At 40.8% G+C, this 16,170-nt stretch overlaps 1 protein-coding gene across 2 annotated transcripts in view; it reads right to left on the bottom strand.

Moving 5' to 3' along the window:
• Positions 1 to 16,170, bottom strand: part of stard13b (StAR-related lipid transfer (START) domain containing 13b) — a 59,558-nt gene that overhangs the window by 36,500 nt on the left and 6,888 nt on the right. For both annotated transcript variants that reach the window (XM_041046647.1, XM_041046648.1), the window contains exons 3-5: positions 14,472 to 14,615; positions 13,200 to 13,346; positions 8,304 to 8,334 (exon numbers count right to left, since the gene is read on the bottom strand). In XM_041046647.1, the coding sequence (XP_040902581.1) occupies positions 8,304 to 8,334; positions 13,200 to 13,346; positions 14,472 to 14,615 (322 nt within the window). The remainder of the gene's footprint in view (positions 1 to 8,303; positions 8,335 to 13,199; positions 13,347 to 14,471; positions 14,616 to 16,170) is intronic.

The raw sequence follows: 16,170 nt of genomic DNA, 5'->3' as shown, positions 1-16,170 counted from the left end.
GTACATTTCTCTCTCAATCACTCTCACTCCCTCGGTTTCTCCCTTTTTTCTCACAATGATGGAAGATGTAAAATAAGTTCATGTTGTATTGATTTTAAGTAATTTTCAATCTGTTTTTTTCCTGTTTTTTTTTTCTTTTTTTCCACCAGGGACTAATTTCTGTCACCTTTCCCTTGATGTGAAATACACTTTAAAGGAGTTTTGCTCCAAGGCACCTTAACAGAAATCACCAATAAATACAGCTAGCAAGATAAATCTATGTCTTATAATACTGTATACTGTAGCATGACGTTAGCCTCCATGAAACAAATTCAAACAGGAAGTTGATGTTTACATTTCAAGATGAGCCTTGTCCCAAGACAGAAACTGCAGTTAAGAGCCTGACAAAGACTAAAGGAGAAAACGACAGCTGCTTTAAATCAAATCTACAGTAGGGCTTGTAGTTTCCCTTCCTATGACAAATGTCTTACATATAGAGTCCGATTTGAATTCATTACAGTTTTGCCTCTAAAGGTTTCAAGCTGCCACACATGGCTTTCAAAATACTAAGAGTAATGCAAAACATTTCCATTTAATAGAAACCAAAGTGCATGTGTGTGAGAACACTTTAAGTATTCTCAGACTGCTTGTTTACAAAGCTGTGTTATGTTGGCAGCACACAAGAAAACAATTTTTGAACTGCAAGAAAAAAAGAGTGTGTATAATAAAGAAAAGCTTAATTGTGCTCTTTAAATATCAGCAAATTAATTATCTGTTTTATTAACGATGCATGTGTGGACTCACTGTAATTACCTTGCCCATTGCCAACAATTCTGCTCAGCTCATCAGCCATGATAAGTTGGAAGTACAGTGCAGGTATTGTTTTCAAACTGAGACACAAACAAGTCCTGCTGGGCCCTTAACTTTTAAAACCGGTGAGCCAGAGAGCGGAGAGGATGCAGGAAGTCTGCTCTGCCTCTGCCTGCTATTGCTCTTTGATTACTGAGCCAAATTGTTTAATCAGGTCTGAAACCACAAGAAAGCCGCAGTGCTACACTGCCCAGGGACAGAGCCTCTTTTAACAGTGTGCTGTGTTTTTTGTTATCTGGGTACAGGTGGAAGTGCACAGCTATGTAAATCTCAAGTAGCATGGTTACCCACGGCCTTGCTTCAGTGCAGAAAGACACGGTGTTTGGTGTGAGCTGTGCCACGCGCTCGGCCAACCTGAGGATGTGGAGGCGAAGGCTGCAGGCTCAGCGGAGGCGCAGACTTTTTGCCTCCCTGCAACATCTGGAATCTCTGTGGTTTATGTGGGAAATTTGGGAGGCCAGTGACGGAGCCAGTGTGGTTATTGTATCTAAACCGACTCTGCGGAAATGTTCTTGGCTTGGAAACTGTGTGTGTGTTTGAATACAAGAACAGTGAGAAACTATGAAGTAGAACACCAGATTTGATAAAGCTTTTGAAGAGAAAGGAGTAATTGTTTGGTTTCATTTCCAGCAGAGTGGTGAGCATACACAGAAAAGGTACACACACACACGGAGATAACAGGCTCGGGCCTGTTGACTGTTTAGTCGCTAACATCCTGGTGTGGGACCCTGAAGTAGAGTGGCCCTTCCTGTCTCATTACTTCCTAAATCTTGTTTCTGCCTCTCTTCTCACTTGGCAGCTGAGTGCTGGACCAACCTGTTAGCTTTTGTGTTGCTTCTCACACACACACACACACACACACACACACACACACACACACACACACACACACACACACACACACACACACACACTTACACACACACACACACACACAGTGTGCTTGTCCTCCTGAGACTGGTCTGCATCCTGACACGGCTGCCCATGTCTCCTTCCACTTAATTTACAAAACCCAGGCCTAAATTCCTAAAGACACGCTGGCACACACAGAAAACACTCTCACCTTGGTTGTTTTGAGGAAGTTGTTCCCCAGTGGATTTATTGACCTCTTCTTTTCTAATTGGCAGAATGGAAATAATTGGGAATCAGAACAATAAATCTGTTTCCTCTCACCAAAGAACATAAAACTGGCAGACAATACATTTTCTGTTTTCTGTTCTGCTCTATGAACACACACCGCACAGGACATGACAGGATCAAACCAGAGGATTTATACTTGGCGATAAATTATGCTCAAACATGATGGGATTTGTTCAATGTGATGAGCTCATTTAGTTTAAGGACCTTGAAGGCACTATTAAATGATATTATGTGTTATTTTATGTGTGATAGCTACTATAATTGTAATGAAAATGTTGAAATTGCAATAAAAACGTTAAAGAATTTTAGAGTGGGTTAACCAAATAGTTTCTCTAATGTTTTCACAACCTTGACAAATTACTATATATACAAAGAAAAGTCTAGAAATACTACCAGGCTTCTTTATTTCCCTCTCTTTCCCTGTCAAACGGCCAAGTTGGCCTCTGCACTCAGGAAACCACAAGTCATTTTCCATCTTTCCATGTGTGGAATTTTTCATGCGCTCGTCATGCCAGCAGCACCCTTTATAGTCTGAGCTGGATCTACAAATGACGACTTGGTTATAAATTTAGCGCATGATGTCACGGATCTGGCACCTGTTAGGCAACGAGTGGATGGGGAGCGAAAATAACGGTACAATCTCATGAAAATGGATTTTCCTGCAGCTATAGGCAGGATTTAAATCAAGATGTTTCACAATGTCCAGGTCTGTCTTTAAATAGTCAAAGAGCAAATAAAAATGCTCTGCGATACTCAAACACCGTGGTGAAAAAAAAGTGCTACGTTGCCTTTTCTTTTCAGTACCAAAGCCACATCTAACGTACCACACATATTCTTTGGGGCAATAAAGAGGTAAGACAGATTCAATGACGATTCTCCTTTACAGCCAAATTTAAAAAAGTTCTGGGCTGTGATGTCCCCTGAAATCATCTCACACAGCAAATGAGGGTCTCCACACTTAATATGTATGGAAATATGTAAAATGAAAACTTGAAATTATATAGTTATATTAAAGTTTGTGGACTTCTAATAAAGAGAAATCTTAATGGTACAACAGTCAAAGGTATTTTGGATAAGAATGTGTTTCTATTTCTGTGGTGACACTTTGGGAAAGACATTTAATGATTTAAAGAGACAATGCCCCTATTAACAAAAATCAAGTTTCATAATGAAATGGGTTTCCCGGTTTGGTATGGAAGAACTTGACTGGACTGCACGGAGCCCAGAATTCAACCCCATCCAGCAACCTTGGGATGGACTGGAACGCTGAGTGTGAGTCCGGCCTTATCGCCCTACATCAGTGCCCGAGTTCACTCATGTTCTTGTAACTGCAAATCCCTGCAGCCAGGGTCCAAAGTCTTGTGGAAAGCCTTTTCAGATGAGTGGAGGCAGATAAAGCAACATTTCAGCTCCCATGGTTCTGGAGATGTTCAACAATCACATTTGGATGTTGACACAATTTTGATCATATGTGCACTTGTATGGATTTTAGATGTACTCCTGGACTAGCGGACTTCCAGATATTAAGCTACACTCACCATTTAATGTATTTTCACACAGCACAGACATACAATAAAAAGGCATCCACAAGTTTGCGTAATTCTGGACTAAGAGGAAAAACAGGTCAATTCCTCTAAAATGATCTATTCCTTGAAAAGCCCCATGGCCTCCCCTTGGGAACTATGTGACACTTAGCTAAGTTTGGATCTTTGCTGTCACAACAAAAAAAGATTTCCTAATAAAAACAGCAGTAACAGCAGTGAGGTCAGAACCCAATAGAAACCAGTGAATAACAACAGAGTTAATGATCCTGCTTAGAGCTCAAAACATCTAAAGCTACATCTGATTTCAATGTTCACCTCACAAACCCCCTTCTCATGTTGAGACACGTTCTGATTTCAACAACATAGGTGACTATTGCAGACTGTTTCATAATTCTTCATATGTTGCTGAGAAGCTCTTGTCATGTGTGTGTTATGGTTCCTAACAGGCCTCCAGAGAGACACAGTGCAGGGAAAGAAAGACAGACTGCAGCTGTCTGGGGTCACAGTCAGCCCTCACCACCAGGCACTGACCCGGGGTGAGACTGCATGGAGGCCTGTGCTCTGAGAACAGCTGAGGAACATGCAGGAGTCAAAAACAGAAAAGACAACCCTGCTGTAATTCACTAGTAGTCATCAACATTATATAATGCCCACTGGTGCTTCATCTATAGCTGGACTGGTTTATATAGCAGTGTATACTTGCAGGGGCCCTACAGAGGAGTCATTTCACAGTGAGATGGATGCTCATATTGGAGAGTCTCATACTGTGGGAGTCACGGGTAAAAGCATCAATCATCAAGACCTGTGTTACACTGTCTTCATGGTAAGTGAAATTCCAGGGAGCTCAACATTGTCCGTGTTAGTATTTCATTTTCATCATGTAAAAAGCAAAAACTATCACTAAAAAAATCTGTTATGATGTTTCACATAAATAAATACAGTTTTTACATTCAGAGTAAAACAACGTATGTCAAGCAGATCCAAGTAGGATATGTGACATTTCTTGTGTTACTGGAAGAACTAACAGCAGAAAAACCAAACAGGCATACCCAGCATGGATGAACACATTAAAAACAACTCCTACGAATGCTCTAACTTCATCAACAGGCGATTCAAGGAAAAGTATGTCACAGCACTGTTGACGCGATTCAAGTGACCTCTGATGTGCACAGTACATGCAGTGCCCAAACACCTCGGCTGTAACAGTTCATCACCAGAAATGTTGCCAAAACAAAAAATATAAATCTCACCAATACCATTTTTGTTTTCATTAGAAGCATTTGATGCCAAGCGGTCCTGGATTTACACATTCTCTTTGTTTTACACCACACACATTTGCCATTTAGTTCATCTCACATTCACAGTCCATGGCACATGCCAGAGACACTTACTTCACTGCCAAAACAGTCTGCAGCTTGGTGAAACAGCCCTGAAATCAGAATCAATAAAAGCAGCAAAGCTACATTTGGGAATCGATCACCAGGTGACATTTAACACTGACTGTGAAAGGAAAAATAAAAATCGACAAAATGCTCTTAACATCCCTTTTCCTCATTTTCTGCAGCACTTCTCTGAGAGTCAATCATGCCAAAGTGTGAGGGACAGAGGGCTTTACAATACTTTCCTTACAAATAGAAAGAAGCCGCTTAGGGATTTACAGAGTTTCATCTTTGTTTTTCTTCTAATCAGTGACAGGAGATTTCCACATTGAAAGCAGATTAGCATATTTATTCAGAGACAGGATCTTTGTAACTGCACACAGTCTGTTTGAAACCACAGGGGCTGAGTGGGAAGCCTTGGCCTGACAGTTCTGGGCCAGAGAGAGCTGTTTAAGCCACACTTGTGTCATTTTCCTTCAGACTGGCATTTGGGAAGGTGATGTTTATCATAACAAAGCACATGACCATTTATTTCTGAAAGTTAAAAATCACTGTTCTGCATAACTGCTTCTCCTTGAACTCCATCACTGGTTTAGTCTATGCCAGACAGATAAATGCATTTGCATCTTCCTGTACCTGTATCTCTGACATGAACCTGGCTGGATGTGTAGCTTTCAGCCCTGCAGTGTCACTGCAGATTCATTGATTCTATGATTAAGTTAAGTTAGGCAGTTAAGGCAGCAGGGTTTTGAGGATGAACATGGCTGCTTCTTCTCACTAGAGGAAGCCATTAATTTTTACACTGCAATTAAAGAGACTGCAGGGAATAGATTTCCATACAAATTACACTGTGTGAGAGGGAATAAGGCACTTCTGGCCCATCATCTACTCAAGATTTGAAAAATGCTCTGTAAATGTTGAGTAATGCATTCAAAAAATAAACATTTGAGCAGGAGGATTAAGTTTTTTTCCCCTCCATAGACCAAATCCTCTCTTAGTATACCCATATGCAGTTTTAGCATGGAGCTTTGGGTTTTCTTTTCTGCCCAAGGAAAAACAAAACAAGAAGTCAAGGGGGCCAAAAGGTCTTGTGTTTTTTCCACAGCTTAAATAAATAAAAACAAGTAAGAAGAGTTTTGAAATCCCCTAAACTATTTTTGAAATCTCTGCTCACTATCTCATTTCTAAGTGGTGCAGTGCTTATTATCAGCATTGACTAGAAGACAAACAAGTAAGCTATTGTTCAACAGAATTCAAGGCTGTTAAAGCCACTGCAGTGATGGGTGAAATATAAAGGGATGGGACCCACTAGCGGCTCCTACAGGCTGCGCTGATACAGACACGTTTTCACATGCAAAATTGTAAACAAGTCACTTCCCTTAAAAGGTAAACTGTAAGATTGTAAAATTCATGTTTATCGTTTTATGAAGATTTTAAGTGGATTTACTCCGCACACATGGTCTATAATAGCTTTCTATTGTTAACCACAATGTTTCGTTTACAGGCAGCTGTTGATGAAAATGGTGTGTGTACTTGCAAACAAACCATGTGCATATGAGGGCAAAATAATAATAATAAAAAAGATATGGCACATTTATAGCACATAACATAATGCCAATGTTTTTCTCACTGTTGCTTTGCTATTTTGGATCTGGACCCAAAGAATGTGCTTTCCTCTCCTGGACAATGTCATTTTAATGAGGTGGACAGTGTTATGTTGTTATGGTCGATACTGAGAACCATCTGGCCGTCTCGTATCCGTGTCATAAAAGAGGTCTCCTCAGCCCAGCTGTACCTAATGTATCTGACTCTCCGCCAGCTTTGTCCTTTTCACAACATCTTTCTACAAGTTATTTTATCACTGGATTCCAATTGATACCATATGTTGATTTTGTTTCCTTGGTGGCTAAATAAAGTTGTCAGGGACACTGCATCTGGTCTGGTTCATTAAAGCCAAGATAACCACCCAAAAGAGAAAGCATGTGGCCGAATACACAGCTTGCTATGTAAATCATGTGATGGAAACATATAATGATAAATTCACTTGAAGAAAACCTCATAGCCCTGTTGACTAACTTGTTGATGTTATTCACGGTGGTCTGACACTCAGGTTTCCAAGAATTACAGTTAGGAATGACCAGTAATCGGTCACAGCGCAGATCTCGTACACACCAGCAGACCACACATTAGTTAACTGCGGCATAAAAGTGACATGGAATTTTTCCAGACCATAATGTCCACTTGTGCAGTACCATCATACACAACAGAGGTCATGTGAGAGTGCAACCTGAGCCTAAAATGGCATCTACCCAAATCCCACAGCTGCCCCTCAAGGGCCACATCGCACCAGGCCAAATATTTCCTCTCAGCAAAACAGAAACAATGATCTGGCACGCTGCCTAATTTTAACTGCATACCACCAAGTGACCAATATATGGAAAGGCCTTTAAAATAAGAGACCGTGTGCTTGGACATTCTCGAGACACCGGCTGGGAGGGAGCTCGCAGACACCTGTGGCTGTCAGTCTTATTAACATTGTCTGAGGCCTGGGTAATGCTCCTATGCAAAACACAGTGCAGGATCAACTTGCAGAGAGATTTTCACAATGTGCCAGACAGCAAAGCAGCACTCCTTCAATTACAGTACAGCAATGACTGTAGATTGAGACTGAACAGACTCCCTAGAAGATCAAGCTGTAAAACTGGTCCAGATATAAAGTTCTGTCAAAAACGCAAAGTGGTTCTAAATGTCATTTCACTGCCCAGTGAACATAAATTATGTAATGTGCAGGGAGATCTGGTGCTCTTCCAGCTAAATCTTTGTTTAGTGTCTTAGTTAAAATGAACAGACATGGGACATCTGCACTGAAATCAGTGCAAAGTCTCTATTGACTGGATGCTTTTTCAATTCCAGTGCATGTAAATGTAATTACCATTACATTCACTATAATACACCATAAATATGCAAGCAAGTGCTGAGGTTTAAAAGTCTCTGCCAAACAGAAACATTTTTACTACATTTACTAAAATCCATTCAGCCACTAATGTTGCCACATTTACTTTTTAAAATTTCTTTACCTGCTGAATTGTTTTAGGGTCAGTGGGTGTTACCACAGCATGCACTGAGCAGAGAGGAAGATAAGTACCGTAGACAGGTCATCAGGCTCAAGACAACCAGAAAGCTACACAAATTTTAGATTCTCTTCTCTGTCTGGATTGCTTGTTTGTGGAGGGTGAAATCTACACAAAGACGAAGGGTTAGGGCCAGAGATCAAAGCTGGCCCCCTCAAGTGATAGTGTGACTCCTGAGAGAGCAATATGAACGCACTGCCTCAAAAAACTGGGGAAAATGCACAAAAAACCCCCAATAATATATAATATTAATGTCTTACCTGCACCTGCTGCATTGCTCATCTTCAGCATCTACAAAAGAAATAACAAAATATCAGTGACTGTAGCACAGTAAGTGACTATAAACCTTGATTTACTTTTGAGAGGAGGATAGCTGAAACCATGGAGGAGAGGAACGTGAGCAGCGACAATAAAATTGAGACTCAGGCTTTAAAGCATTTCACATTATTTGGCTGTGAAAACCATTAAGAGAAGCACAACCAGTTCCCTGAACTCAGGAACAGAGGATGTCACCTTGCATTTTCCAAAAGTAAAATCACTGTTGTACTGACAATGTCAATAAAGAGTCTCCACAGCAGGTAGCATGTTTAGCACTTGTTAACTCGGAGGCTGATGTTCTGCTCGTTAGCCTGCTATTCCCAATTATTTGTTGCCACTGCAGTAATAATATCTCATGAACCTGGAACAGTGTTTTAGAATTGTAAAAGTAATGTCTTTTTGTGCTATGAGGAAATGGAAAGAGGTGATTCATATCACCCGCTATAGCAAAATAAAACAGAATAACATAAAATTCATACTGAAAGTGTCTTCCTTATCTGGACCAGTCAGGATCGCTTCCCCTCTCTTGCCCAGCTCTCTCCTCCATTTCCCCTGTGTGCCCCAATGGTCTGATTTACGCTCTTGTTTGCTTGCCCTGTTTCCACATTTTCCCCCTGGCAGAGACAAAACGCAGTATAAACTCCCAGCCTGCCCGTTTGCAATTCTGTTGACCCTCTGTCCTGACAGGCGACTGGCAATCAGCCTACGTGATATTGATTCAAACTTCTATCAACATATCGGCAAAGATTTTCTTTTTAAGCTGAACTCAACACAATACGTTAGTTGTGTAACGCATGCTTCATGAAGGCCCCAGACTCACAGTGTTGTCATGGCAGCAGAAACGCTTGCAGTGTAAAGAAGCACTTGGCTGGATGAGCGACCTATATGGCTGCCGCTTCACTGTGACAACAAAAAAGACCTGATTGGCTGGATTAAGCAGGACAGGTGGCTTTGTTTGTATGCTATCTGTCTTTCTTACGTGCTCTTCGACATTTTCAGGCCACATGGCAAACGAGGTCGGAGGACAGCGGGCACCTGCCAGCTCATTTTTGATTTATTGAGATGAAGAAGAATATTTAAAGCAGAGAAAGAGTTGCAGCCAAGAAATTTCTGGCAGGTATCAGCCCTGAACCACCAGGGGTGTCCATGTGGATCCGAGGTTAGCAGGCTGAACCACTCACTTATCTCTGAGCACAAAAAACCCAGCTCTCAACAGAGGAAAATATGGAGGCAGGTCATAAAAGTATGACTCATACCCTTATATATCTATTTTAACTCTGTTTAAACATAGAAGAAGTCAGTGGGGCCTCTCAAAAGTATGAGGTGCTACCATTGATGTATCCCTCATTATTGACTGTGAGATTTGGCACAGTCTGGCAGAATTTCATCACATATTCAAACACTCCTGTAACTGAGTTCAAAGGCTGGGTTTAGTGGACAGAAACATTGTGGGTCATATTCTCTGTCCTTTAAAATTCATATACTACATATCTTTGAAGAGACAGAGATAGGGTTGTCTTCTGTAAATGCAATGGACCTGATTAGTTAGTCTCCAAAGACCAGCTTTAGACCCAGTTTCAGAAATAAACTTGGGAAAATTAGCGCTCCAAAAACCAGATGCTGGACCCCAGAAGAGATGTGCCAATTTGACAAGACTTCAAAGACTCAAACACATCACTCTCGCTCTTTCTTTTTCACTGGCCAAGAGAAAGTATTTCATCCTGGTACACCTCAAGCCCTGACCCACTTCAAACACACACGGCCCTAGCTCAGTCCAATCACAGTCAGATGGTGGACACATGTCAAAGGTTGCAGGTCATGAAAAGTGACATCCTCCACTTAGGAGCAGCACTTGGTCCCTTTCAGGGCTGTTGTCAGAGGGAAAACGTCCCTTGCTTACACCAACAGGGATGTTTATATGGAGTGACAGGTCTGTGTTTGTGAATGATGGCTGCTGTCCCAGCACAAATGACACCCTGCCTAAGAGTCAACAGAGCAGTTACAGGACCGGTCAGTCGGAATGACAGAGCTGGGTGTCCTCTGTTGTGCCCGTCTCTGTCAACACCAATTAAAAGTAGCAGTCCTTAACCCAAATGCGTCTCTATCCACCAATAATAGACCACAGTGAACAGCTGGCCTTAACAAGACTTTGTGAAAGTGCAAGGTGCATACAAATGAAACAATATTACAGTTTCTCATTGCTAGTTTTGACTCACTAACTGTTAAAAACTCAAAGAAATTTAATTTACAATAATTTGAAAAAAAAAGAAAGCCACCAAATCCCCACATATTAGGACAAGTCCTGTAATGCATTCTGTTGGGAAAAGGTGCATACCATCTTTTTTAAGTCACCATGTAAGTAATAATATAAGCAATAAACAAAAACAAGACAAAATCCCATTCCATTTAAGATTAGTTCTGCCTGCTTGATGTGCAGCAGATTGAGGGAGATATGAGGTGCATTCCAGTTTTTAGAGAGATCGTGCAGAGGCAGGAGGGAGTCAAAGGTTGTCGGGCAGGTGCCAAAAACTTCTACCAGATACTTCCATAAAACATCTCTCAGTCACGCTGTAACTGCCTATTCAAGCAGGGTGTACTGGCTCACACATTTGGACGGTTTATTCTTAGACTCTGAGACTGTGATTCAATCTGTATCGCATTCTCGCTCCATGTTGTCAGAAGTTTCATACAGACTACAGAGCTCTTATGCAAGAGTGACAGGGTACAGAAGAGGAAGAACCTCACTACAAGTCCAACGCTGCTGACATGTTGTTTCATGTGCTTTCGGAAACTCTGCAAGGTCACATTTAACCCAGTGGACAAACTTGAAGGAACAGTTTGCATGCTAGTGGAAAGATAAAGGTTATGGTGCGGGGAATTTTGTTAACACTGGGCAGCACCAACCTAAGGTGACTTCCTGCTGGCTGTAGCTTCATATCTACCAGACAGATATGACAGTCGTGTAAATCTTCTCACATAACTGTCTGCCAGAAAGCAGAGATTTCTGTTACCCAACTTACTGTCGGTTTATTCCTTTAAACTTAAGATTCTATGGTCCTAGCCTTCCAAGATACCAGTTTTCCATGCAGAAAATGCAGTTTTCAGACATCACCATTTCCCTGTTAACTGCCAGTTGCACAAAATCCAAAATTTATTTCAACACATACAAGAAAATCGACATTAGCAGTGTGGTATAGTGCATGAAATTCATTACTTTATCATTTGAAAAATAATTGGATATAATCATCAACCTAAAATATGTCACCAATGAGTAAAATGTGATCTCATTATATTCAAGGTTACACAGAAGCCAAAATACTCTTCTCTTTAACATTGTGTAAACATTCCCAGCTGTCCTCAAGCCAAGTTTTAACCTATGCTGCTGTCATTTTCAAGAGGTAGTTATGGCTTCCACAAAACAGGCAGGTGGCATCTACTCTGAAAACCAAACTTCATTTCATCTGAAGTACCCAGTGCCTACAGACAAAATAATCTTCCTCTGAATCTCCAATCTCATTACACTCAACTCTGCATCACCCCAATCTTTCCAGTGTGATTCCAATATCCTGCAATCCACAAAATATACTCTGTGCTGTGGTTTCTTGTGGTAGTGACACAAATCAAAAATGTAATATATCATGGAACTAATATCACAAAGTAACAAGATGCCAAACGATATCATGAAATCCTTTTGGAAATTATATTATGAGTATTTGATTGGAAGCTTGCAGTTTTCTCTTATAAGCAGGTTGTTTGCCGTCACGTTGCAGCAGAGCCACGAAGAGAGCACAAAGCATGAGCTGAAAGGCTTTGAATTTAAACCCGCCCTGCATTCTGCAAATCTCTCAGTTGTCTGTTTCTTTTAGGGCTGTTGAATAGTGACATTTATATACTTGGTCCAGCAGAAGTGTGAGCTGCTTGTTTAAGAATGCCTAAGCTGACCTTATTCCCAACGCAAACCTCAAATATTTACAGATGTGGAGGGAAGAGCAGCTGTACAGAAGAGAACTGAATTTTCATGAACTTGTCTTAAAAAACTTTAAAAAAATCTACCTCTGCAGTGTTATTTGTGATTTATTTTGTTTTCCTTTGGTCAAAACAGTGATTGTGACATGGGGGCTAAATATGTGATTGTGAAATGTAGGTTTCACAGAGTGTGACTGTATTCATGAAGGAAACTGATAAGAGCTTATTAAAATTTCTTAGACAATAAATCAGTCTTTCACCTATGTAGTCATTCTGTTTTTTTTAACCCTCAGTTAAAAATAAATAAATCAATTTTAAAAAAACTAAACCAAAATAAACTCTTAAGAACTTACAAATCAGTGCTTGCCCCTCGCTCATCAAGACCACTGAGCAAGGCCTTTAACCCCAACTGCTCCAGTGGAGCTGCTCAGCAGCCTCAGGTGTGAATGTATGTAACAGTGTAACATGGATATTTATTTGTTTCAGATGAAACTAATCCAGGGATGAACATTTTAAATGTGTGAGGTGCTTATATAGGATGGACACAAAGAGAAATTTCCACAGCAACATATAAACAAGAACTTTGACTTAGCAGGGAGAAATACTTTGTGCAGTGCAGGAAGTAAACAGATCATTGCAGTAACCCAAAAACACAAAAGCCAGATTTGAGTTGAAAAAATAAAAACATATGCAACCAGTTGTGGAGTTAGACTTGAAGGAATTTAGCAGCTCACAGGCTCACTGGACCACAGTACTGTAAAGTATGTTGAAAGTTTGCAAGTTCTGTACTATACACTATTTATAGGATTTCTTATTGACTCGTAGAAACAGCTAGATGCCTGCAGGAAGCTGTGATTGCCAGAGAAACCTACCGTCTTCTTGGTTCTTGTTCTTGTTCCCATTGAGGCGCTGAGCGGAGCAGAAGATCTGTCTTGGCTCGGACATTCCCCTCTGTCTGGTCTTTGAAGAACTTGGTTGTCCGGGGTTTGGTTTAAAGTAGACTTTGAAACAGCACCCCACTGCAACAACATCACAACAACAATCAAGACTGGGTCTGTCTCTGTCTGGCCGAACAGACTGGGACAGGATGGTCTCAACGGTGGCCAGGGGAAAAGAAAACAAGAGGCTGAGGTCAACGGCTGGGGAAGTGAAATCTCCACTCTCAATTCAGCTTGACAGAGGCACACAAAGGAGCCTGTATGTGTGGGTCTTCTTTTGAGAGAACAGAGATTATGACCTTGTCAAATATCCCTGTAAAGATGTCCTGTCTTGCCCAGTCGCCTGTCATTAGTTAAAGCAAGTAATAGTGAATGCTTGGGATGGTTATGCAGATGCCTGGGAGGCATGTAAGCCTCTGTCAACCATTCCTAATGGACCAAATCATACAAACTCCCTTCCAATACAACAGCTCCTCTGTGCGATACATACATATGGAATCCAAAAGAGCACTTTTGTTCCCGAATGCTAAATCTAGTGGGATATTTCACGAAAAATGCCACCATGAGAAGAGCCCTTTTTTAGGAACAAAGTTGCATGGTCCCAGTCATAGCCTCAGAAGCACAACAGCTGTCTGTTCCTGCTTCACCATTCAGACCCCACTGAAGCACTGTAGACTCCAGAATCACATCTGAGAGCTGCAGACCTACATCATAAAACAGACTCAGCTCAGTGGGACACGATATGATGCCCTGACAAAGCCCTTAGTGTCATAGACCGACTATATCCCCATATCTCACAAGACACAGACATGTGAGAAACTCACATCAGATCAACACACTGTATCTGCCATAGAGGGTTTATGAGTTTCCACTGATTGATTTGAGAGAGATTGTTTGAATTTAAACCTCATGTGTAACACTTTTAAAAACTGTCCAGGACATAAAATTCTGTTTAACACCTGTTGCTTACAGGTCCAAGTAATCTGATGGGATTTTCTCTCCACAGAGCAAACTAAATTGATTAAGTGAAGTTTAAAAAGCATGACCAAGTATGCAGCATACGCTTCACAGGAATGTGTACAGTACCAACCGTGACAGTGCACATACCATTAGGCACTGAAGGTTGAACCTCTGGTCAACATGCTGCTTTAACACAGAACACATACATTTAATTCTTGATGCTAGGTTGTGTGAACACACTCTCACCTGTTTCTTGCGGGTGGTGCAGGGTGTGTTGGAGGGGGACGAGCTCGCACTTAGGGCCTCCTCTATGTCCAGATTAAGCTGGTCCAGTTTCCTCATCAGGTGCCTCATTGATTCTGACCAGGGAGACTTGACTTGTGGAGACTCCTGTGGGTAATCAGGGAAGCACCAAGATAAGAGAAGACAAGCTATCATGTTATTAGAGTACTGAGTGTGAGATTGAGCTAATATTGGCATGTTAATACAATTTTTGGGTCGTGTTTTATCCCACTTCTCAGTATTTGCAGAATTAGTGAAATTGAGCACAATTATTCTGTCTTGTTCAATCTTAATTTTTTTACTCACAAATGATAACATAATAATTTTTTTTTATTTTAAACCAACTTTTAAATACTCTATTTTTGCACAAAATACTCTATTTCTGCAAATTTTTTGTTAATTGAATTGCATACACACTTGTTCTGCACTTTATCCTTTTTTCCTGTTTTTCTTGTGAGTCGCCCAACAAGTAAATTTCCCCGCTGTGGGATCAATAAAGTCTCATCTTATCTCTCTTATCTTATCTTTCTGATTATTTTCCCCAAATTTGCCAATTTCACACATCTGTGTGTGAAATTATAAAAGAAAAACACTAGGCTACACAAACTCACAGTACTACACACAGGAGTTTACAGGCATTCATTTGAGGCCAATGTCAAGTTGAGTGGGCGACACGTCATTAAAATTACATGGTATCATAATTATATGCTTCATCTAAACTTCATCAAAATAAAAATTTAAAAAAGACTTTTTAATCTGATGTTAAAACCTGCAGTAAAAGTAATTGAAATTAGGGAAAAATTTAGTTTCATTAGTTTAGCTGCCATCCTTGTCAGACTTATTTGACACATGAGAGCTTTTAGGTAAGGTGAGAGCATCTGTCAATTTACCACACTACCCTAAACTCAAACAAGAGTTACAGGCAAACCCAAAAAAGTATCTTGTAAATTACAGATGCTACAGCACTGAACTATGCTGCTGCCACACATGGAAATGTGATCTCCTCAGCCGCTTCTCAGGGTGAAAGAGCAAAGGAGGAGTGTTCCAGACATGTGTGCCACACAGAGCATGATGGAATTCCCTGCACTGGCTTTCACTACTCCCCAGACACACAGTGTATATAAATAGACCATCTTCATGCAGACGGGAGCTGTGTCTGAGGATCTGGAGGTCCAGCCTCATAAATCAGCATGACACACCTGAGTCACCAAAGCATAAATCTTTTAACATACAACATCTTGTGATGCACCTGGACACATCATTAGTGATATTTTCTGGGGTGATCGGGCTTTTTGGGTCTCACATACACCCTAATTCAGGTGACCCAGCCAGTGTTAATAAATGCTGGCTTGTGTCCAGGTACAACTACCCCACCCATGGCTCTCCTCTCTTGATCCACAGCCACCTTGAAGCAACCTCTGCTGCCTCAGTGGCCATCTTAATGGCCAGATTTCCTTCCTTATATTTCAGATTCCCTTCCTTAACCCTAATCAGTCAAACACAACCATTGACTAAAGTAAATAATCCCAATATTCGAAAATTTCGAAATTGAAGTGAAGCATGACATTATAGAGCTGTCATCTTGATTGAAGTTGCAGTCAACAAGTCCACTTGGGCACTCAATCCAAGAAACCCCAAGATTGTAATGTAATGAAATGGAAAA

The sequence above is a fragment of the Toxotes jaculatrix genome, chromosome 9, assembly GCF_017976425.1.
Source record: "Toxotes jaculatrix isolate fToxJac2 chromosome 9, fToxJac2.pri, whole genome shotgun sequence".
NCBI lineage: Eukaryota > Metazoa > Chordata > Actinopteri > Toxotidae > Toxotes > Toxotes jaculatrix.
The sequence above is the reverse complement of the archived record's forward strand: the minus strand, read 5'-3'. Positions and strand labels throughout refer to the sequence as shown.